The 26166-nt window shown below is 32.5% G+C and overlaps 2 protein-coding genes across 2 annotated transcripts in view; one reads left to right on the forward strand and one right to left on the reverse strand.

The window, feature by feature from the left end:
* Positions 1 to 8262, reverse strand: part of mon2 (Mon2 homolog, regulator of endosome-to-Golgi trafficking) — a 45494-nt gene extending 37232 nt beyond the window's left edge. Inside the window, exons 1-9 of the mRNA XM_090115883.1 lie at positions 8051 to 8262; positions 7708 to 7839; positions 6427 to 6609; positions 5784 to 5913; positions 5417 to 5517; positions 4075 to 4200; positions 3821 to 3900; positions 3070 to 3208; positions 1310 to 1424 (exon numbers count right to left, since the gene is read on the reverse strand). Coding sequence (XP_089972009.1) covers positions 1310 to 1424; positions 3070 to 3208; positions 3821 to 3900; positions 4075 to 4200; positions 5417 to 5517; positions 5784 to 5913; positions 6427 to 6609; positions 7708 to 7839; positions 8051 to 8170 — 1126 coding nt within the window. The 5' untranslated portion in view covers positions 8171 to 8262. The remainder of the gene's footprint in view (positions 1 to 1309; positions 1425 to 3069; positions 3209 to 3820; positions 3901 to 4074; positions 4201 to 5416; positions 5518 to 5783; positions 5914 to 6426; positions 6610 to 7707; positions 7840 to 8050) is intronic.
* Positions 8263 to 10172: 1910 nt separating this feature from the next.
* LOC149897830 (uncharacterized) overlaps positions 10173 to 26166 on the forward strand; it is a 59450-nt gene continuing 43456 nt past the window's right edge. The window contains exons 1-3 of the mRNA XM_090115845.1: positions 10173 to 10274; positions 19460 to 20113; positions 25803 to 25919. Coding sequence (XP_089971971.1) covers positions 19826 to 20113; positions 25803 to 25919 — 405 coding nt within the window. The 5' untranslated portion in view covers positions 10173 to 10274; positions 19460 to 19825. The remainder of the gene's footprint in view (positions 10275 to 19459; positions 20114 to 25802; positions 25920 to 26166) is intronic.

Below are 26166 nucleotides of genomic sequence, written 5' to 3' on the forward strand. Positions count from 1 at the left end.
ATGTCATCACTTCCAAGTTTGTACATACTTAGATTACAAAATAAAATACAGATGGAGCATGACAACCGCCCGTCGCCCTTGTCAAAGAAAATACGAAATCAAAAGCAAATACGTCGCTGCACCAGTGCTATAGCGCATATAGTGTCATGCAATACGTCAAAAAGGGTTTGCAATTTTAGTAAAAAAATGATGTCTTGTGATAATAAAACGCTGTAAAATTTGTTGCCGAAAACAAAAAAAAAGATAAAACATCGATTCACAGGTTTTCTGTAGATAATTTAGCTGATTTATTTATTTATACGAATCATAATTTTACAGATATGAAGGAATACAAAACTTCAACGTATGTTGCCAGTATTTTGAAAATGAATTTGCCATTTTTATTGGTAAAACGGTAAAATGGTTAAAGGATCTTCAGGGTAATGCTGTTGGATTTTTCGATTGTGAATGTGATTATTTGTATAGTGCACTAAAGGTTCATGATCATTATTAGATTATTTTAATAAGCATAATACATTATTTTGTTACTTTTATAAAGCTTAAAAACGTCATAGTCGTTTTCGCTAGCGATTTAATTTATGTGAACTCCATGATGGATATGATGAAAATAAAATGTCCCGTATTCTCGACTAAAAACTACCGCTATTCGCATTCATATATTTTGAAAAATAAAAAATAATATAATTATTATAGTTAATATTGAAACTTTTTTTATGTAATTTATTTAATTAAAAATTGAATACAATTATTTTGTCCATATATAACTTTAGTAGGCAGGTACTTTATGTAATAAAAGAATTTTTACAATATTATAAAAAAAAATATCATCCCGAAATTATATTAAAATAAAAATTAAAACTTGACTGCTAATTTATGTATATAGCCTACGTCACTACCGCCACTAACATAATAATTCAGATGATTGCAATGAATCCTCACAACTCAAAATCGGTCCAACGGTTTATACTGCAGGGCGTGTCAAAGAAATATTATACATACATACATAAACTCGAAAAACATAACCCTCTTTTTTCCGTAGTCGGGGAAAAATTTGGGAAATTCATCAATATCTGGTAACATTACACGCACACAGAAGCACCGTGTACGTACAGTGCAACGGCGAAATGACAGCACACATAGCTTTATTGAAAATGACGATAAATCATTCGGTTTAGTTCGGCAACGCTCCATCTGTCTTTTATTTTGTAATCTAAGAGTTTGTACTAGTATTTCTATTTAACTTAATACATTCTTCTTTTCCGTATTTATAAATGACATAATAAACATAAAAATAGCCTCATTTTCTTACCAGGCTGAATAGTCATCTTATGCAACACTTCAAGTGCGAGTGCTCGCTGCCATAACGGTTTGTCGGGATCCAAAAACTTTATAGTCAGTGATAAGAATATTTCACACTCTGTCACCTAAAAACAATACAAACTTGATAATAACAAGTAACTAAAGTATATCGATTATTGCAACCATTACGGTATACGAGGTCTTGCCTTGGAATGGTTAGAAAGTTACTTACGAAATCGTAAACAAAGAGTTGAAATTTCTCATACTTTCGGTCACAACACAGAGATTTATAAGTCAGATTATAAATATAATGGGAATGGAGTACCGCAAGGGAGCATATTGGGACCTCTTTTGTTCCTATTATATATCAATGACCTACCTAATGTAATTGTGAATGAGTCTGTTTTATATGCTGATGACGTTTCGGTTATTATTTCGGAAAAGAATGGAGTTGACTTTGAATTTTCAATTAATCATACTATAATTAAGGTAATCCAATGGTTAGAGGATAATGGTTTAAACGTAAACCTAGCAAAAACAAACTACATCCAATTTTATAATAAAAGCAAAAACGATATGACTCATCTTAATATACACTATGATGGTAAAACGATTCAAGAAGTTACTGAAACCAAATTTTTAGGCTTAGTTCTTGACCAAAGATGTAGTTGGAAATCACAGGTTGAATGTGTTAGTACGCGCTTGAATAGATATGTGTTTGCACTTCGGCGTATCCGTAAGACTGTATCTGAAAAAGCTGCTATAGTGGCATATCACGGTTACGTTGCATCAATATTGCGATACGGAATACTTTTGTGGGGGAATTCCGTTAATATTAATCAAGCGTTTTTAGCCCAGAAAAAGTGTATAAGAGCTATAGCGGGTGTCGGTCCTCTTGTAAGCTGTGAGCCAATTTTTCAGCGGCTGAAAATTCTTACACTTCCCGGTATGTACATTTTAGAAACCATAATTTTCGTCAAAAAGTATCATAACTTATTTACAACCTTTGAGGATAGCTCGCTTTTCATTACAAGAGACCCGACGCGTTTGCGCATGCCTTTGTGTAGAACTGCGCTCCTTAACAGGAATAGCTATGCAATGGCTATCAAAATTTTTAACCATCTTCCTAAAGAGTTTAGATCACTGCCACTTAATAAATTAAAATGGCAACTAGTGAAATTCCTCGCAGAGCGTTCCTTTTACACATTGGCAGAATACTTCAAATATAAATTTTGACTGTGATTGATTGACTTTGTTAATAATGATTGTAGAATGTGAAATGTAATGATAATGAAAATAATAAATGAAATTTTGATTTATAATTAAGTGACATAATTTGCATGCTGTTAATAACGGCTGAACATGCTGGAACTCAATTGTTAACATCTATGTATACCATGTTTTTTGGCAAATAAATTAATTTGAATTTGAATTTGATTAAAATATTCGACCTCGAAGGACCAAACCGACATTTTTTAATGATTATGACTTGTTTACGTAGTATTAATAGTATTTATTTATTTCTATCTACTAAAGCAAATAGCAAAACACTATTAGTTACCTATTAAAATATATTTTTTTCATTTAAGTATTTGTTTATTATTCAATTGCTATGAAAAGAAAATTTCTCATTTTCTTTAAAATTAAATGTTCATTCAAATATAACTTTAACTAACAATAAATCTCTCTATTCGTATTTTCACTTCTCACACAACCCTATCAAAAAAATCCCCATCCAAACATAATCTATCAACTTATACACATGCTCACCAATAAATCGTGATACTTGTGCAGTATGATAGACACGAGCCGCAGCAGGCGCATGGTGACGGGGAAGTGGGGGCGGTCGGGCGCGGGCGGGCTGCCCCCCCCCGCGCCCCCGGGGATGTGCGGGGCGCTGAATGCTGCCCTGGAGTGGGAAATACATCATTACAATGCGATCCAACTATAAAAGGAAAATTAATGACTTTTATGTCGTAAGACATTTAAATAAAAATAGTTAAAAAAAAAACTAAAAGACCACGCTTTAATAAGATAAACTTTTCAAATTATTGTATTATCATCGATCCATGATAAGTACAAAGTTAGAATCAAATCTATCCGTTTAAAATGGGTCAACATCGAACTCAAAGGAATTACTGTATACAAACATTCAGGTGAAGCTAATAAAAGCGTGTTAAAAATAAGATTTACTAAGGTTTATTGTCTACGTAATATTACGTCATGTGCACGCTTTCGTCAATTGACTATTGTAATTCAAATTCTGAAACAAATTCTGTCATTTTGCATAGAAACAAAAGTGTGGCGGCGGTGCGGCAACGTCGCTTCAGACGCTCGTTATGCTTTCGTTGTGCGGCCATAATTTTACTAAATTTTCAATTTATACCCAATTTAGTTTATCGTTTTTAAATCTAACAAAATTATTTAAACCTACCATCTTCCCAATTAATTTTCAAAAGGCTATTACATCATAAATATAAAAAAGATATCATAATAATCATTAAAAATCAATAGTATTTACCTGTATTTAACATTGGGAGAAAAGAGCCTTATGATCAATGCACACACATGTTCTTTCAACAAGAATCTAAACTCGGATATCTGAAAATAAAGTATTTATAAGATTTAAAATTTGTGACTTAATTACAAGTCAAATATCCATTATTTAACTGAGAGATAAATCAATCATTAAGACATGTTTTTGAGTAGACTCAAACAATTATACAAAAATGGTATACCTTAAAAAATACAGGAAGTGAACGAAAAAAAGCTTACCTTAAAGAAAATAGCTGAAAAATCAGTGAGTACAGTGTCCAACAGCTCTAAGCCAAATGTTTTGGGTACGTCTGAGATGCCAACTAACCAGTGTGCAGCATCACCGTTTATTAATTGAATTATATCCTAGAATTGAGAACATTAATTACATTATAGCAGATCATGGTAGCAGTGAGCCTTATACCCCAGCCACACTATGCTACTCGTCCTGCTACTCGTGCTGCTCCTCGTCCTGCTCATCGCGCTGCCGCTCGCCTCGATATTGCCGTCTGGCCACACACTGCTCTACTCGCGCGATTCATCGCGACGCTCTTCACTAGGGATGGGTCGTCGACGTATTTTTCATCAACGAGACTATATAGTTAAATGTCGTTCATCAACTAGTCATTCAACTAGTTAAAATCTTCGACTAGTCCATGTGTAAAATAAATAACTATTATTAAATAAATTCTTAAAACAATAAATTCTAATCTCAATAAAACAATTAATAAATATTTATGCTTTCTTACAAAAATTATACTCCCTAAAAAAAGTATTACTAAAAAACTTATTATCGTTTGTTTTTATAGTTTAAATTCAAAACATTGGTCTTGTAAACCAAAAATATTTTTTTTAAAAAACTTCAAAGAAAAGAATTTATTCTTATCAATAAGACTGTTTAGCCGTTGAATTCAACTAGTGCATTGGTGAGCGATGGACTAGTCGAATCGTTGAGTGTACATATAGACGGTTAATTTAACTAGTCCGTTGATTCCATGACGCCCATCCCTAATTCGCACTCGTATTGCCGGTCCTTTGACTCGCGCGCAAAAGCCGACAGCAGTGAGCAGGACGATGAGCACGACGAGTGGCATGACGAGTAACGTGGCCACACTACGTCCCTGCCTACTTCCCTCGTCACTTCCCATACCACTCGTCGAGTCGTGTGGCTGGGGCATTAAATAGAGGAGCAGAAAATATAGAGAAAGGAATTTAAGAACAAACACACATCTTCTATTTTTAACCGACTTCAAAAAAAAGGAGGAGGTTATCAATTCGGCCGGTATGATTTTTTTTTTTTTTATGTATGTACACCGATTACTCCGTGGTTTCTGAACCGATTTACGTGATTCTTTTTTTGTTCGATGCGGGATGGTGTCGAATTGGTCCCATAAAAATTTTATTCGGATAGGCCCAGTAGTTTTTATTTTATGAGCATTTTTGTCTGTATTTGTAAATGTTGCAAGTGCAAGTTTGAAGTCGGTTGTTTTTAACGCAGTTATTGACTTGTTTATGAATAAATGCACATATTTACCACTTGAGTTTGTAAAATCATATTATTAAATGGTATAAGTATAAATACCTGTAAAATTAGATAAGCGTCAACAGCACAGGGTTTCAAATCCTTCGGCGCTTTTTGGTTCGTCTGAATTCGAACATCAGCTGGATTCACTTTCAGTGTACCTAAAAGAAGCAAAGACAAACATTAATAAAATATGATTTTTGTATTTTTTATATCAGAATTGTACTATATTCCATACCAAGTTGCATGATATATTTGAGCAATATGAAATTTCCATTAATATGTTTGATTTGGACACTATATAAATTGACTGTCGTGCAACCAGTTCATTTATGAATGTTGTAAGAACATTATAAAAGCATAACCTTTCCAATTGAGACAAAACTAATCCACAAAACATATTCAACCCTAATACATTAACACTCACCCTCCGCCTCAGCCAGAGCCCTCTCGAACACCAAAGCAACGAGTTGCCTAACAGTTGCAGCGGCAGCATGGCTGGTGCTTACATCGCGAGTCTCACTCGTCGCTACCATACGCATGCATAGCACCATTGTCTGTTGGTTTTTACAATTGATAAAATTGAAAGGGAACAAAAAAAATTGTAAATGTTACGGGCTTAATTTGCAAAATATCTAAAAAGTAATTTGCGTTTCTTTGCAAGTTACAGGTATGTCTAATTTCAAGGATGAAGTAATTGTGATTATAAAACCAAAATTTACTTTTATGCTAAACAAAGAGAGCTTAGAACACAAGAACATTTAGAAGAGACCACCCAAATGCGCGCTCGCGCCATTTACATCGACCAAGCGAGCATTCTTAGAACATTCCATAGAATCTATTTGAACACACTAAGAACAACGAAATAATGCTCTACACCTGTGTACACTAAAGGAAGTTGACATAGTGGGAGTAGAATGAGCATTCGCTTGTCTGATGTAAAGCAACAGAAATAATATGTCAATTTTAATTACACATCACATACACTTCTGTAATACATACTTATATATTAAAAATAACAACTTATACATCACTTAAAGATCAACCAATCTATGTTGTAAATCACTTACCCTAGCCAAAGTATCGCCATGTACAAGATCAGAAGTGGTCATTAATAAAGCTGCGGTTTGTAATAACTTAAGTTCAAGCATATTAGCTTGACCCAAGTTGAATAAGCAGTCTACTATATGCCGAGCACCCTTTGCATCTATGCCTTGTTGGGCTATAAGTCGCTGGATGGTGCCTAAGCAAAACTAAAACAAAAAAAATATATATGTATAGCTTATCGCCCTGGCTTCACCCTCTATCTATATAAAAAAACCTCATCAAAATCCGTTGCATAGTTTTAAAAATTTTTCCATACATAGGAATGGACGGACAGCAACTTTGTTTTATACCTCGTAATATAATATTTATTTGAAACCAAATAATGTAATAGATAAACTAAATCAAAGTGTATTAATTGATTGAAAAGTGTTCAAAACTAATCTAATTAGATAACAATTAAAAAGTTGATATCACAAATGTATTTCAAAATGATCTCATCATTTATACATTTTATGTTATTTTATTAATTTTTTTTGCACACCTCATAAGCGAAGCGTTGAGGTGGGTACTACTGTCACTTCGCGCAAAACATCTGATTTTTGAAACTTAAAATGTCTTTATGTATCATACATTGCACTTGTAAGATAATACATACACACACATATTAAGAAAAATCACTATTTGTAACATTCATGATATTTTTCATGTCATTTTTGTTATTTAAACTAGTTAAAAAACAGTTTAAAAAAGTTCTGTCTTGGACGTCCGTGTGTCTGTATGTGCGGAGGATTTTCTTGTTAACACGATAGCAACCGAAATACTTTACTAATCGAGTCTTTTTTTTTCTCTTACGCTTGAGTATGCTCAGGAATAGAACCCTTTCATTTTTCAGGGTCTGATTCGATTTGGTTTAATTGTTATTAAATAAACAAAAATAATAATTGATAAATAATTATTAAAAAAAATTATGAGGCGTGCACTTTGGATTTTCCAAATTATTTATTTTTATTTTAAATAACTGGCTGCGGCCAGTAAACAAATTACTCTAGACTCATAGCAATTCATTTTTTTAAACAACACATATTAGGCATGTGAATTATTTTTTATTCTTTTCTAACATTATAAATATTATGGCTTGCCAGATGAGCCAAAACTGCATATTATTGTACTATGAGTAACATTCAAACACTTACCTGCTACCAAATAACAAAGAAACTTGTTATGATTTGTTAATTTGATCCTTATCAAAATGCATAGCTTAGAATATTATTAAATTATTGAAATTAAATGGAATAATCATTTACCTTAATGATTTTGACATCCTTTGACTCACATCCTTGCACTAGAGGATATAAAATCTGATTAACAACGCCATATAGAGAAGCCTGTGGATTATTAGCTGCTAATGACAACTTTTCTATTGCTTCATCACATGCCTGAAAGACAAAAAATTCAATAAACATATCATGTTCAGAAAATAAAGAAAAAACCGCATAGGTATATTTCTTATACATAAATAACAAATAACATATTAGATAATTACAATTTTTCTCATATTCAATTAATAGCTTCAGAAATACATATATATCTTCCTGAACTATGTTTCAATTATCTAGAATATGCGGAATAAAATGTATTGGTACAAACCTCCCTTATCTGAGGATGTTTTTTCTTGGTTTCCAAACTCAGGGTTTTAAAATCGTTTTGGAGGACATCCATGAATTTCCTCGTGGAGTCATCGCCGGTAACAGCGCTAACAAATGCCATGTTTATTTATGCAAAATATTATGAATTACTTCATGTTTCACAGCAAAATTAAACAAATTATAAAATATGCCATGTATACAAATCGACTTATGAAATGACAGTTCAAAAATTATATCAATATTTATTGCGTCAATGTCAAAATATTTATAAATATTATATTATATTTTATTTTTTTTATTCGAAAAAAGGGTTAAGAATTATCCAATTAGAAATAAATTATTTTGGTATTTAATAAACAAATCAAAAAGAAAATATTTAAATTTGTATGTACAACAATAATTTTCAAAAATTAGACGCCATTTATAATTTCTGAACGTTTCTTAAGTGTTCCCATATAAAAACTCACTTTTAAGTCGATTTTTTCCCTTTTTTCCGCATAAAATCCCGATCCTATCCTAATTTTATTTTAAATTGTAGATTTGAAATTTGAATGCAAACTTTTTCTTTACTTTCCTACTAGATTAACTTATCCTTATCTTACGCCCTGCAGTTATTATTGTGATCTAAACAAATTGTGACGTTGAATATGGAAAATGAATGCATGTTTGTTACTCTTTTGCGCAGAAACAGCTGATCGGATCTCTGTTAAATCTATCGCAGACTAAATTATCCGATTACCATATTTTCGCAGATGATACCTAATCAGGGCTAGATAACATTATTTTAAAATGTGTAATTATAGATGAGACTACTCTTATCAGTTATCACTTAGAGCTGTTAAAAATTTTTCAAGTATTTGACTACTCTTTGTTATGTAGAAGCAAGGTGTTGTTTGTTTAACCCTTATTAAAACGCTGGGAGCTATACTTCCCACGTCTCAGATTGAAGTAAATCGTGTTTTATTTTTATATGCTTAAACCTAATGCAGTGTAATATTTATCTACGCAATCTTAACATTTCAGAGAACTTTTTTTCATGGAAACACTTTTCAGAGAATTATTACATGTCATGGTAAACACACGTCAAAGTCAGGTGACGTGATTTTGCAGCCGAAAACGACCGTTATTTTTTAGTTTTTGGTGTAGTGCTCAAAAAAAATTAGATACGTAGATTTGAGTTCTAGCTATGTAAACTAGACTATATTACGGTTGCGTGAAACGTCAAAATATGCCCAGAATCTTTCGTTTATACCTTGGTAGAGTCGATTGAAATTAAGTCTTTAAGTGGGAAGATATCATCCCAGTGTTCGTCACTGCACACGACATTCGGAAATTCTATATATAAAATCTGTGTGTCTAAAAAATCTTTTTTAGTTGGTATAAGCAACTTATTTATTGTTATTCGTTATTTCCTGATCAGATAATTAGAAATCTTAACTCAATACATTAGTATTTACCTATTGTTTTTATTTTGTTTTAGAAAAATGCCATTTTTATGTTGAAGTCATTCATTTTTCAATTCCCGAATTCTTCCCTCAGTAAAATAAACTTGCATTGATGAGTACTTTCACCTCCTTTATTAAAAAACTTGATCTTTATAATTTTTTACGATAACATTAAATTCACAAGTAGAGTCAGGGCAACTAACTAGTGTTTTAAAATATTGATGTCTGGAATGGACACTGGGAGCTATAGTTCCCACCTATCCAAACTTTTTACAAGAGAGAACAGATGACGGGATATATACTTCCCACCGAAAAAAGGGTACTTCCCCCCCACTAACCCCTTTTTTGTGTGTATTTTTGAAATCTACGACCCAAAATTACCCAGGAACGTATCTTACTTTTTTGTTAGCTCCTCCACAGGCTCGCGTTTGAATAAGGGTTAATAGTGAAAAGAGAAAACGCCACGGAATATCCACATTATGGATTTTGTAAGACAATTGTCAATTTGCATTGCGATTTTTATTGTGATAGTTTTATGATATGAATAATAAATTAATATCTTTTTAAATATTTTGTCGACACAGAATAATATTTAACATTTTCATTATAAGGAAATAACTTGGAAACAATATTAAAATTGTTGAGTGAAAGTCATAATTTTATTTTATATTTTCTGTAGTGACGTCTGACCTACTTTGACGGTATTTTTTTCAAATAATGCAACACCGGTTTACTGATTGTGCAGAAGAAAAAACAATGGTGTGATTCCAGATTTTATTTGTAAGTATTTATAGAATCCAATATTAATCCGGTAGAAATAACATTTGTGAGTCAATTAAAAGAGAAGCTCGACCGTCGATGTGGATTTCGAGGTATAAAACTTGTACTTTATTAAAAATATTCAACTTGTGTTCTTGACGTACTGTCAATGCAATTTTTACTCTATTTATTCAGCTTGATTTAACTATGCGCCATTCTTATTGCAATAAAACAGTAGATGCAAGGAACTTTCAATGTAAATCAGTGCCTAAATCAGTGTATAGTATAATTGTGATGGATGAAAAATCGCCGTTTCTACTATGACCCACAGACGTGTTTTCTCGCATAGTAAACCTTGTAGCCGGCTAGTGGATGTGATTATTTGTCTATCGTAAGCGCTGTGTTTTGTTATTACGTTCGTGACGAATGGAATGCCGTCCTCTCGAATGCCTTTACCTCGAAATAGTATCTCGACACTGCAGACCATGTCATGTAATGGTAATCAAATTAAAGACGTCAATAGTCGGGATAGCATGTGTTTTCGTGCTCTGATTTGTAAATAACACTTAAATGATACACAAAGGAGGCCAATTGGGAATATATACATGCTCTGTGTACATAATCCTTCTATATACTGAGACTAATCAGTGAAATATTTGTTATTTGTGTATGTACAAAGTGTGTCGTCCTTTGTGAATCTGATTAGAAATTATATAATGTTTATAATACTCATTATCACATTATTGTGTGACCATGGTCAGTGTTTAGAATAGCTTTGATAAGTAATTGACTATTAGTGTCAATTTTATGATAGCCTGTACTGTAATATTCTTGAAATACCATACTAGTAAATATATTCCCATTATAAACATGACTCATTTGATTTTAGGACTATTACATCAGTATCAAAATAAGAATGATCACAAGTATAATATGCATCATCTATTTAACCCATTGACCACCGAGCGGCCCGATCGGGCCGAGACACAATAGATTTTCTATTGTGTCTGTGATCCGAGGACTGACGGATTAAAGTATTCTAAATACATCAGTCATTTAACAGTAGACAAGAAATATCATGTAAAGTTGTAAAATTTGTACACCATCTGATTGTGTCGTTCTCATAATCATTCCATACATGTTTTATATGATCCATGGGACAAATTATATTTTTCAAGTAACTTTTTCTTAAAATTTCCCATTATCTTGAGCTTGAGTCCTACTTATATCATATAAACAAGTAATAAAATTGCAACTTAATAATCCACAAAAAAAAATGTGTACAAGTCTGCAAGTCTTAAAGAAGATAAGCTATTTATATCGTACAGACCTAAAGTACTGCATGATTACACTAAACATTAGTTATTTCCTGATCGTCCAGCTAAAAATAGCCCTAAGCCTGCTGGCTAAAGTGGTTGATGATTTGATTGATAACAATCATATGGCAACTTGCTCCCTGATTGAATGATAACTCTATTTCCGTGAATAATTTGCGCTCTGTTAATTCAACGTTTGATATTTGCAAGTTGTGCGTTTGGTAAACCTCTGTTTTAATTTAACTCTTTGTTACATTCAGTTGTAATGAATTCATATTTCATTCAGACTTCTTTATACTTATAGTCTTATACTTATAATGAATGGATTTGAATGAAAACAATAGATTTTTTAAAGTACTTATGAAATAATTAAGTTATCCATCAATTGAAAATAGTTTTTTTTATGACAGGAGTTTGCACTTTCAATGAAATAAACTGTATGATTCTAACCATTTTCATATCATGTTCATGACTAATATCCTACTTAGGTTAATAAATTTATTCTATTCTGGTTGTTTAGTTATAATATTAGCACATCAGTCTTTAAACCTTTATGTTTTCTAACATTTTGCGACATAAAAAATATTACATATAAAATATAAGCCATGTAATGTGAGATAAACGTCTAGGTAATCTGTTGACAGTACAACTATAACTTATACAATAATAATCAGGACAATTACTAATATTAGTTGTGTGTATAATGTTACCTACATGGTTTATGTTTCATAAGATAAATATAGTCCTTAACTGTTATTGTAATTCCTTGTACAAATCACTGCTTGCTACTTTATTTTAAAAGGCATTTGCTTTATCTGTGTAACTATTATGTAACACAAATTATTCTTTAATTTCAGTTTTTTTTTGTGTATTTTATAAAATACTAAACTAGATAAATCTGCCACTTTCATTGTTAATATAACTACTATATGTACTATATTAATATGATAAGCTCGTCTTCAATTAAACATGTGTAAATTAATAATACCATAATAAATAAAAATAACATAGCATTAAAAGCATAATATAAAATTCAATAGCAACAAGAACAAGCAATGAAAATCTGTTAATTGTTCATTTGAATCTGCATCAGATCACTTAAAGAATTCTATAAACCGATGGTGGCATCTTGCCAAATTGGAGGAATAAATTTGTACTGCAGTTGTTCACTTTTTTTTACCTTGAACTTAAGTGGAATATCTTTGACTGATAAGGACAAGTGATTATTGCAATGATAATGCTATTATATCTTACCTTATTTCCATAAATCTATTGTAAATGTTCAGATCTCTTAGCAACACTAAGAATAATATTTCTGCTTGCTGGAGCTTAACAGAATGTCTTGAGTACATAAATCCATACTAATATTATAAATGCGAAAGTAACTCTGTCTGTCTGTCTGTTACTCAATCACGCCTAAACTACTGAACCAATTTTCATGAAATTTGGTATGGAGATATTTTGATACCCGAGAAAGGACATAGGCTACTTTTTATCCCGGGAAAATGACGCAATCCCGGAAATCCCACGGGAACGGGAACTATGCGGGTTTTTCTTTGACTGCGCGGGCGAAGCCGCGGGCGGTAACCTAGTGCTATATAAGATTTGCCTAAAATGTAATTCAAATGTAAAAAGAACAAATACTGTTTAGAGAGACTAAGGAGGATAATACACTGTTTCTTCGAAATGAGATAAAATATTAATTCAATTACAATTTCATTATGCACTTAATTTAATGAGGCCTTTGCCCTTTTTATGAAGCAGATTATTACAAGGTCGCGTACATTGTTTACGTATTTCAAATTATTTTTTCTTATATTATTTACTGGTGTTACTTAAATATAATATGACAATGTTTTTATCTGTATGTTCATTAGGTACATGTTGTTTAGAAGTCGCGTAAATTCGCGGTAATTTTTTTATGCCAATTTTGTTTAATTTTTCGTTGTATTTAGCGAAAATTCACGGTTCACCTCAGGATTATTGTATGAAATATCTATATATAAAATGTATTGATTGATAATTTTTTATTTGTATGTATTAGATATTAACAGGATATAGACTGGTTTTGAGAAAAATATAGATAACATCTAGAGATACTAACTTTTATCTAAGCACCATCAAAACACTAGACCTTGTTCTTGTATTAATTCTTATTCATTTTTCGATAAGTTATGCAATAAGTGAATCATTTTCATCTAGAGCCAGATAGAATATTCACTAAAGTTTCCATTTAATGTTTGAGAAGTGTAGAGAGAAATTTTCGCAGTGTTTTTAGTAACTGCCCTTTTAAAATGTAGAATTATTGTTTTTCTGGATATAAGTTTGAAAAAAAAATATAAATATTGAACGAAAACTGGAAAAAGTTGTAATTCTATGTTCAGTTCAGGTATAATTCTATCTATACATATAATAAAATCGTAGGAAAGTCAAAACTGTACATTGAATATTTTTTTAAAAGAATACATAATCCATGATCTATAATCGATATAGAAGCCAAAAATATAGTTTTTAGAATTTTTGTCTGTTTGTCTGTTTGTCTGTATGTTTGACCGAGCTAATCTCGAAAAGTACTGCATAGATTTACTTCAAATTTTGCATGAATATTCCTAAGAGGTCGGGTGAGGATAGTTTAAACATATTATCATGATATCACCTTCGGGGGAGGAGCTGTGAGCCTTTATTTTTCTTACATATTCCGTGTACTACGACAGCGTACAATCTAAAGACTCATGTTTAAATGTTGGTTTCGAGTAAGCCATGCTATTATCTAGCTTTACAAAATAAAAACTATGTCATTTACGTAATTTGGGCAGAGAAACAGTTAAATGAATCTTAGCAGTATAAAGACAAATTTGAAACAGCGCCATCTATGAAGTGTTAGAAAAATCAAACACACGTTAACTATTGGAAATCAATAATCAAATGACGCATATATAAATGTTGTTTGACAATATCTAGATTGACACTATAAAAATTATGCCATTTAAGTAACTTGGGAAGAGAAACATAGTTTAAAGAATGTAAGTTGTATAATGTTAATTTTGTAACAGCGCCATCTATGAGATTTCGTAAAAATCAAATCAATTTAGATGTTAACACTACTGAATACACAGTTGGAAATTAATAATTTAAATATAATTATGTTATTTATTTAACTCTTTAGCCCATATCTTCCCTTCCCAATAAGGTATATTTCGTGTAAATAATAAATATACTACATTTTTTTAAAGTGAGGGTAGATGTTTATTATTTTAAGTGAAACTAGACACCATTATCTACAGTTTAGAGTATAAGTATTCTTTGATCTACAGTTAATCTAATATTGATTGCGTTCATTAGTTACAATTTTAAAAATCTTCGTATTTTATAAATTTACTAGCTTACCGCCCGCGGGTTCGTCCGCTTTGTCTAAAACCTAATAAATTATATACTAAAACCTATCTATTAAAAAAACCGCATCAAAATCCGTTGCGAAGTTTTAAAGATTTAAGCATACAAAGGGACATAGGGACAGAGAAAGCGACTTTTTTATACTATGTAGTGATATTTATAAAGCAATTGAATGCCATAAAACCAAAAATATCAAATGCAATCTTCGTGTTTTGTGAATTTTCACCATCATGCGTTCCCACAAAAAGTAAGTTGTTACTTATATTTATTTATTTTTTATAATGATAGCAATTCATGTTTTTTGTTGGTAGGTATTATATCACACTTTTAGAATGAAATAATAAAATGATGAATTCTTTTATTATTTTGAGGTGCATTGGGAACAGTAGTTTTTGATAAAATTTTATTTGTAAGTAGCTTTTTTTTATAGATTTACAGTTAACTTTTGATTTTGTTATTTACAGATTCAATGCTCATAAAATTATATCGCCTTTGGAAGACGATTTCTGTTGATATTTTTACAACACCACTTGAAAATTGATGATTTGATGGTAAAGATAGTAGCAGCGAGGATTAAGTGGAAATTAGTAATCATACGCTTCGTTAATTTTTGACTGAAGTTAATGTCCAACGTCCAATGGTCATTGGAAGTATCTCGGGAAATTTTGGAGGATATTTTTCAGGAAGGAGAGGAGGGGCAGCCAACCACATATCAAACGACTACGTTTTAGTACCGAAAAAAATGTTATTCCAAATGAAACGTAAATTTTGCACTCACAACTGTACAAGTAATGTTTTTATTTTGACTTTGCGGTTATCTGATTATAATATTTATCGTTATGGCTATCGAGGTACCGACCGTACTGGGATCAGAGTACATGATACAGTTCATCATCCAGGATTGCTAAGAGCATTTTAACACTGAAAAAGATGTTTTCTTTGAATCGTAGTTGCTTCATTTATTTATTTTTAATCATTTTACATAATATGTTTTATATTTTATAAATATAATATCATTTTCATTATTTAAGTAGATAAAATAAATTATGTAACGGTTTTATAAGAAAACACAGTATATTTATTAGGCGACGGTGATTTCTTCCAGGCAAAAGATATTCATCAGCTCAATAAAATTGAATAGTATGTTGTTAGTTATTCTTTAGATTCACAGATTGTAATGAGCATTTCCGCAAGCAAGTTGTATCGTAGTTTAGATATATCATAGTTTTGACATATTAAAGTTCCAACAACACCCTCAAATTTTTGAGCAGGGTTGAGCAAGATAATTTGAAAAATGTGCCGTGTTAAGTATTATAGAAAAGGTTAGTTCGTTGGTAATTATTATTTCTTCTTCATTTACATGTTGTTAGTAAAAATAAACTTTGACTAACAGTCCACAGTATTACAATATTATTTCCTACAGTAAGGAATCGCCTTTGATGTCGCGCGATGCCGCCGCCAGCGTAGGTACTTACGCTGCCACACGAAAATACGCTAGGGTTGCAACAAATGGGAAATAAAACAATTGTGATTATTAATATTATGATGAAATCTTTATTCATATGTACATTCAAAATAATTGCGATTATTAAATCTGATGTAATTATTTGTTCATAAATATATAATTACAGATATTGCACTGCTAAATATTATTTACGTGGACACTTTATTTTTGGATGTTCTTAATTGTATATTATAACATTTAACTAAGTAATGCATTCGCATTGGGATGTACAATCTGATTAGAAAATAATGAGGACAACATATACATAGCTTTGATTTTAATTCAACAGATACAATTAATACAATCTTTCTGAAGTATTGTTTCCTTCTGGGATTTCAATGTAGATTTACATCCGTAAACCGAACAGTTTGTGCGCGCCATAATAGAATATGTAAGTACCTATGTATAATAAAATTATTACACAAAAAATACGACTGCGTCATCCTTTCGCACTAGGTAAAGCAAACTAAGCGTGTTTGCTTTACGCGGCCCGCGTCGCCCGACCCCCGCCAGTTCCCCTCCGTTTCTCTGCACAAGTACATTCGTCGCACTACTGTAGGAAATAATGGTAATACTGTGAACAGTCAAAGTATATTTTAACTAATACTACTTAATGTCTATTATACCTACTTTTGTTCAGTATTTATCTGTATTATTCATCATCATCAGCCCATATACGTTCCCACTGCTGGGACACGGGCCTCCTATGAGGGTACAGGCCATAATCCACCACGCTGGCCAAGTGCGTGTTGGCGGATGACACATGTCATCGAACTTTTTAATTCTTCGACATGTCGGTTTCCTCACGATGTTTTCCTTCACCGTTCGAGCAGTGGTGATGTTACAACATGCGCAGATAAATTGAAAAATCAATTTATTTCCTGCGCGCTCGCCTGGTCTCGAACCCCGGACTTATCGATTCGAAGTCCGAGGTGTCACCACTGAGCCACCACTGCTTATCTGTATTATTATTGCTTGGTAATTAATATATTTTCATGTCGTATACCTAATTATAAACATAAGTTTGATGTGTAATTAGCTGGATTTATTTTTACACACTCACAGACTTATATTTTATGTTAAAAGAGTGTAAATCATGATATTTTTTCACAATTAATAATAATCCTTTTTTCTAATGGTGTTGGCATTAAATTAAACCGCGCTGTCGTTTCGTTCACAAAAAGTGATGTTATGAGGAGCATATTCGGTCCTCATATCATAAAAAATCTGTGCGAAAACAATAAACACGTGTGAGGCCCTCACGGCAGATCGGGGTGGTCTGACGCGAAGTGGGGACAGCGTTGTCACTGTATCGCTCTTGCCACGCTGTTCAACAGACTTATTCGATAGTTCAGTTTTGTGTTAAGACCGCTGTGACAACCAACCTGTGAGACAACCAAACCCGGTCTCCCCTACTATCCCGTGAGACCGAAACCTTCACTGAGAGGGTATGATGTCTCACTGCTGATCGCAAACGGCATATTGTACTATCCCGTGAGACCGAAACCCTCACTGAGAGGGAATTACGTCACTTATACTGATCACGACAGTCATATTTTATCTCGAGAATCTGAAACTTTACTCAATATGAAGACCGTTTGACAAATGATAGGGTGCATGAGTTGCATCATAATATTATTCGATCTCTTGAAGATGAACATGAGTATAAGCAATGACTAGAGTAGGGACGCGAATATTACAATTATATGAGACAAGAACGATTAATAAGTTTGTTTAATGAAAGATTAAGAATTGAAACTATTCGGTCTCTGGAAACGGACGAATAGCGAGAGGCCCGTCTTACTGCAGACAGATTTCGTCATAGTCTTAATGACTTGAGGTAAACAATCTACGAATTCGGTGGTGTGGTCTGACAAATATAAAAGTGGGTTTGCTTATAACCTCACAATTGATTACAGATCATCTTCTGTAAAGGCGTAGTATATTCTTTTTGTAATGCTTTAAAGTGTAGTAAGGAGTCGGCTTTCATTTGAAGATATACTGGAACCTTTGAAATCACTACTTTTAGAGGAACATACTGTGCAATGTAAACTATTATTAGACAATATTCGCTCTTATAGTAGCGCGTTTCAAATGATCCTTTGGTGCTCAATAATTATCAGAAGGTCCGTTCATGCTTACTTTTAAGATACAAGGTCAAGTTTACCATTTGATAGGATCCCTTTTGCCTGTAGGCCAACCTAAGTTTGTTTAAATACCTATATTTTGTATTCGACTACAACGAATAGTGGAATACAAGAAATCAATATTTCTCAAATTTAAAACTGAACTCATTTCACAATTTTAGAACAGGTTAATTCGTATGTATGCAGTTTTAAATCGACATTAGAAGCTTTTCCTCAAGATGGTGATATCGGCACTCAGGAACTCCCTGGACGTGTTATAACGCCCAGGCCACAGTATTACAAATTTTTCCTAAAATAGAGCAACGAATGTATTTTCGCATAGCAACGGAGGGGAACTCGCGGGGGGTCAAGTGACGCGTCACGCGGGCCACTTACCACAAACATGCTTAGTTTGTGGTACCGAGCGCGAAAGAAAGTCATCGTGTTTTTAGTAAAGTTACTATGTTAACTAACGTAATTTAATACTTAAGTACATATTCTATAATGGTGTGCTCAAACTGTTAATCTACATTTAATTTAGATTATTATATTTTGATACTAAGTAATGTAGAATTTAAATCACATTCATTCATGTTTTCTTCAGATTTTAAGATTTTCTAATCAGAGTGTTCAATTTTAATGTAAGTAGTTAAATTTTATAAGAGACAATAATTAAGAACATTCAAAAATAAAGTGTCACGTATTTTTTTTAAACGACGAATGACGAAAAACGACCTAATCGCGGACGAAGTCGCGGGCAACAGCTAGTGTTATTATATTATCTATGTTCACATTTTTGAGCTTTTGATTTAAGACTTGTAAGTGTTTAATTTATCGATGTTTTATTATGTTTTTTCTTTGTTTCAGATAACATCGTAAAACCCAATCCTGCAATAATTTCCAAATTTCCCACAAGACTGTTTATATTAAGTATATAATTATTTCTGTTAGTTTAGTTTCGGACGGTCGCTAGAGAAGGATGCCAATGCGAGAGAGAATAAAAAGACGGAATTAGTTATTTATTTATTTATTATACATTAATTAATGAATTAATCGTTTTTTACCCATTATTTCGTGTAGACTATCCTGTAAGTTACATTTCAAATGTATTGTTGAGATTTATTTATTCAATTCGTTTATTTATTTATTGAGATTACGATAAAATGTACCTATAACGAGTGCGAACGTTTTCGAGCGGGGGATCGTTTCGAGAACTGTGTCTGATGGAGAATTATGGACAATATGTCGTCAAATGCTTTAAGAAACAAACAGAGGAAGGACAACCTTATTACGCGGAAGCAGGACAAGAGTCCGGAGAAGACGATACGGGGCACGAGAGGGGCTTACAGGGGGATACCGTCGACGTCGAAGCGCGATGAGGACTCGGAGACCGGCTCCACGGAGCGGCTGGACCGCCCCAAGAAGTTCATGTCCCAGAACAAGGGCTACGGGCTGGGCAAGCGGCCCGACTTCTCGCTCAAGAATCGGAACGTACACCTAGCCTCTTCGCGATATGGACAGGTGAGCATTCACTCTTTTATTCTATTGCATTCTGCTATATTGTAGATTCGAATTGGGTCGAGCGTGTGTCGATGCGGCATTACACCTGATAAAACATTTGCATATAGCAATCTATATAGGACATAAAAGCTACCCCGGTTACGTGATTTTAATAGTGACTTTATGAACTAAAAATTTATAGAATACATTTTGTAAGTGCCCGGTCTTTTGGGAGGGTGTGATGATTGCAAGCGTAAAAATGGCCCAAGTTAGCTTGACACCCAAATGCGTAGCTTGATATCATAAGTACCTGTTAAAATTTCGGCTGACGCGAGTTCACGTTCAAAGGGAAGTGGTTTTCCTGTGCGCTATCTAGGCGAAATTTATTCGGGCAGCTAATTGGTAGATTTAATTTTGACCGCTCCTCGTGGACGGAGCGTCGTCGGGTTAATTGCTATCACTTTAACGTGGCACCAAATTACTAGGTTCAGCATGCAGCTTGACTCGAAAGTAGCCTTACTATTCCAGCTCATAATATTTGAAGATATTTAGTTTCAGCTAGGTTTTTCTCAGTAATTTTAACATAAACTTAATCGTAGAATGTGTTTTTATCCTCTTGCATTACCTATTTACTTTCGGTCGTATAATGAAGAAAAATATGTAATTAGTGACCTCGAGTTGTTTATTCAAATTTTTTTTACTAATGATCTACTTTTTAAGATTTAATATCGTCTATTATTTTATACAACAGAGAATTGGGATTAGCTCATATATCAAATGCTAAAATACGTTGCATGCCATTGCCACAATACCCTAAATTTTAATAGTTTCATAACTATACTCTATATGTATAACATGAAGCTATAAATACGTTCGGAAACCGGAATTTCAGATAATATTCGTAGAATTAATTAGTGTTTTAGAACATGCATTTCCCGCAGTGATATGCAATTGTAACTTTTTAACTATTACTTGCGTACATGTCAATTAGTGTATTGCTGGCAAGTTGAAATGTCCTAGGATAATTAGTAGTTCTGTATGGTCCGTACGTCATACTTATTATACGAGTAATGTTGTTATCTACTTGACCATGATAGGTACATATAAGTAGATTTGGTGAATCTTTAAAAGCTTCTTAAATTCAATTTTGGTAGTGGCGAAGTCTGCATCAAAATTGCATACATTCTCATTTATCTCAGGATCAAGTTTCAAGTTCTCCCATACAATTCGTATAGGTCACTCAAGAGCCTGGAGCAAAATAAGCTAAATAGACACTTCACATGAAAGCTAGATCCTCTGAAATGTTATCCAGGTCGATCTATGCTATAAGCTCGTGATTAGTTAAAAAAAATACAATCCGACCCGTATTCAAAATATCCTATCGTTAACAAATTGTTGACGGTCAATAGATACAGAAAATAAGTTCTCTCCATACGGACGTCATCATGCGATCTTAATATTATAAGTATTAGAAGTTGTATATCTTTTTACATGTGAAATATACTTCACTCCCTTAGGATAAGGTTTAACGACGTCTGCATAAACTTCAACAGTTATATAACTATATCTAATATAGATTCATCTATGTTCTTTAATACAATTCAATTACGTCATCCAACCCGATAGGTGGTCCGTCAGGTTATTGTACTTATAATTCAAACTTCATAATATCGCAATGCGGGTAGTTACATAAGTTACACATCTCGGAAGGAACGTGGGCTAACTTGGTACACTTACCATAAACACTATGTTCCGAGAAAATTATTACTTGTGTACATGTATTGAGATATTATCCTTCTTTACGTTATTTAAATAATTGTTTGAAGTATTTGCTTGGGTTTACGCGGAATACGCGTTCGCAAGTTTTCAAGTACATAATATATTGTAAAACAGGAAAACGAAGTAACGTTGTTAGATGGAAGTATGACAGTATGGATGCACTAATAGTCTTTTCGTTTCATCGTCAATATTTATGTTGTTGTCAATTAAAATTAATTCTTACCAATCAATAAGCAAAGTTTCGTCTTAATTATTTGATCAACTGTCTTTGATTGATGTTTAGGTAATACATTATTATTGATAGTGTATAAGCCGCTAATAACTATAGGTCAAAGAACTTAGAACTTCTTATCCAGCCCAACGTGTAATACAGATGATGTTGCTATTACTAAAATTGAGTCAAAACTAATTTAAGATTAGAATACTTAAACTCAAACATTTATTCATTCAATAAGACTTCTTCTAGAAGCACTTTTGAAACGTCATTACATATTTTTAACATTTACCACCGATATAATATCCGAATAGACGTTATATCCTTTCGTTTTCAATTTATATCTCAAAATTGTTAATAACCAATCACCATAATTTGAATATTTACAAACAACGAAGCTGAAACAACGCATCGATACATATTAGTAATTGTTGTTTACATTAAGTAATGATCCATAGATAAGACAATACCTACTTTTCCAAGATCTGTGATGCACTTATGTGTGACAGATATTTTTCCACGGAAGTGTGATTACATTTAAAAAAACAAACACGTAAGCTGATGGAATATTGTTATTTTTAAATTTTAATATGCGCTGTAAAATTTTATTCCCTGGTTCATATCTCTGATTGACTGGGTACTTGATATGTCTAGTTTAGGTTCATTTAGGTATCAGTTACATTGTTTTTATTCTACAGGGCTTGAAATAATGACGTATGAAGTGACGTTCACTTAATTTAATTATTAAAAAAAGAAGTGATCGAACCCTTATATCTTTCAAATGTTAGTTTGCTATTTATTGTATTTCAAATATTTGAATGTGGATTTATTCTTCACACAAATCTTCCTTAAACGCAGCCAAAGTCGTAGCCACAGTGTAATGAACACCGTATTGATTTGTTTGTATACGTGACTTTAAATTCGCACCATACACTTTTATCTCGGATCTCGGGGGCCTTTCGCGATATTAATAGACCGCGAGAGCTTTGATAATGTTTTAATTGCTTTTACACCATACGATAGTGGCGACCTTTTCTGTCATCGGAATGCCGTTACATCACGGAGATAACAGCTGTTATCACAATCCATTCTTGGTAAAGATTGTGCCGTCACACGCACTTAAATCCATAGTGCACCGTTTCGGCCCTAAGGGTGTTTGGAAACGTCGCGATTTCGATTTTTAGGGAGTTATTTACAAAGATTAAAATGGAGGAGTTACAACACATAATGCAATTATTGTTTAAATTATGTAATCGAGTTCCTTATTCTACTTAAGAGAATTTAAATATATGATAGGAGGCTAAATAATGATAACGCTTTGATCGCTTCTTTTCATTTAATTATCTTAAACAATAAACTAAAGCGTCTTCAAAATTAAAGTAAAAAAATGGGCTCACCCAGTCGAAAGTTCTGTGGCAACAAATCCAAAAATAAAAATTCTAATTGAGAACCTCCTCCTTTTTTTAAAGTCGGTTTTAAATAAAAGTGTTTTCCAATATGCATTAAATGCTAAAGCTCTAAGAATGCTAAGAAAATTAAGTCGCCTCTTTTATCAGTTTCCGGCAACATAATATACTGACATGAAAGCTCTACATATAAAAACTCGTGTTTTATTACAACACTGAGCGTTATGCAATTAACTGAATTTTTTTAACTAATGATTCGTATTTATTATATTTTTATGGATTGGTGTTCCATACGTGTACTTAATATGCAAATTGGTGTGTTTCTGTGCGTATTATGCTTACAGAATAATTAATTAGGCGTCTATTTGTTTATTTTCTGAATCCATTAATGACAACATTAATTACAAATAGTAGCATAAGTTGCTACGTAATTAAAAAGTCATTAGTTACAGAATTATGTAGTGTTTTCATGTAACATGTCATAGTGTTCATGATTAACGTAAATATAATAATGCAAATCACCTGCTAGTTGGTAAACAGCCTACACACGATGCGTTTCTGAACCTTTATCGCGCTTGTTATGAATGGACTAGTGTCTGTCAAACGCAGCTACTTTAAGGACTGATTTTTCGCGCGCTTTTTCTGTTTGTTTTTTTTTTCGTTTGTGACAATGTTTGGATGGATACAGATACAGTGCAATTTGTGTTTGTGAAGTGTACGAGTTGCTTAATTGTGTGTACACTGGGTGCGTATATTTAAATACATATTTTATTAGTATTTTATGGTAATTTTCTTTATATAAAAATACTAGTTCCTTTATGCGCGGGATATTAGGAAATACATTGCGGATTATTCGGTGATCTTGGTGTTATGTGAACTGGAAGAGATATTTCGTCATTGATACGTACAGTATACGCAGAATTTTTTAAAATTGATTGATGACTTCTATAAAAGAGAACACTTCACTTCAAAATAAATTTTCCACGTCATATATGAAACAGTAAAAAAAGACAATTTTATAAAAAAAGAAAAATTGCGGAGTAGATCAAATATGTAAGAATGTGATATTAAATTACTGAATTAAATTTTAGAAGTAATTAATAAAGTTTGTGAGATTTTACAGTGAGTTATGATATCACACGATAATATAGACAACGATTTCAGGATAATATTTAATATTCATACTTTCATTACATTAATTTCTTACATATTCGTAAAATAATTCACTGTTAAATTGCAAGAAAATATTTGAACTCCAGAAAATGTATATTAAAAAGAACGTAATTTTTACTTGAAATTGCAATTAAATGTATACCGTACATTATATTAGAGTTTATGAAAGAAGGTTTTAATAGTTCTTGTGTGGTCTTATAGACGGTGGAGTGGTTGTACCCAGAGGTCAATTGCCTCTTACAATCTGACCCAGTGACATATCCTATAAGTTTAGAAACTTACTATATTTAATATTAAACTGTTTTAGCATTATGAGACGTAAATCGTGTAAATTTTATGACTTGTTGTGTCCCGCGGATTAGTATGTCGGTTATAGGAAATTGGTTTCTGACTTTTATAAGCTCGTTTAAACCTTACGATCTATGAAATGCATACCTAAATTGTTTTCGCGTACAGAAGTTCTTGTTTTGCATTATTAAAGTTGAAGCAATGATAATATGAGATTAGATGGTATCAAGATTTCCGTTTTTTGTTGTCTGACTACACACTAGGCTATCTATGTATTTGTCTTTTTTATCCGGCATTTATTGAAATGCCAAAGTTGATTTTCATGGGTTTGATAGAGAAGTACTAAGAGTAACTTACGAAAAATTCTTGTAGAGTTTTGTCAAGAATACGAAAGAAGTCGAACGAAAAGTTATACATTTTTTTTTAATAAAGTTTTAAATTTAGAATTACACATGGGCCAATTATATTACATCTTACATATTAATTATGTGTATAACTTAAAAACGTTTACCACCTAATAATGTAATGATTCATTGTTTTATCTTAACAAAATTTCTTTGTAATCTTCATGGAATCACCCTTTTTATTGTTTTTAATCTATTTAGGTTATATACCAAACAAAAGTTGAAAATTAGGCAGAAGTATGAATTGCAAGTTGCTTTATGACAATAGATTGCGAATAATATGAATTCCCTGCGCTTAGACAAGAAAAAAATAATAATTAAGATACATAGTAGCTCGATTTATCGAGCTTTTTCACACACCGGTTTCTCGCACGACTTGGCAATGTTTGAAAAAGTATTAAACATGTTTTCAATATAAATTTTAAGTGAAAATGATGAATTTCCAGATGACATCAGGCCTGCACGGCCACGGCCACCAGATTTCGCAGCCGGCCCACCACCTCGACTCGTCTGTGTTACCGGCTAAAGAAAAGACTGTGCATGGCAAGGAGAAAACGTTTAAGGTAAAACACTATTCCTCAACAAATAAAGTAAAAATCACGTAAATCGGTTCAGAAACCGGCGAAATCAGTACATACAAAATAAATGCTGGCTGAATTGAGAGACTCCTCCTTTTTTTGAATTCGCTTAAAAATCGACATTGAATAATATTCAAAATGTCGTTTTACATTAAGTGTAAAAATTTGGAGAAAACATACTAGGTATTGGATGTAGAGCATACTAGAATCTAGATTGCCGATTATTGTGATG

This window comes from Colias eurytheme, chromosome 24 (genome assembly GCF_061535395.1).
Source record: "Colias eurytheme isolate Ceu_HAF_F1 chromosome 24, ilColEury1 Martin Lab GWU primary, whole genome shotgun sequence".
Classification (NCBI taxonomy): domain Eukaryota; kingdom Metazoa; phylum Arthropoda; class Insecta; order Lepidoptera; family Pieridae; genus Colias; species Colias eurytheme.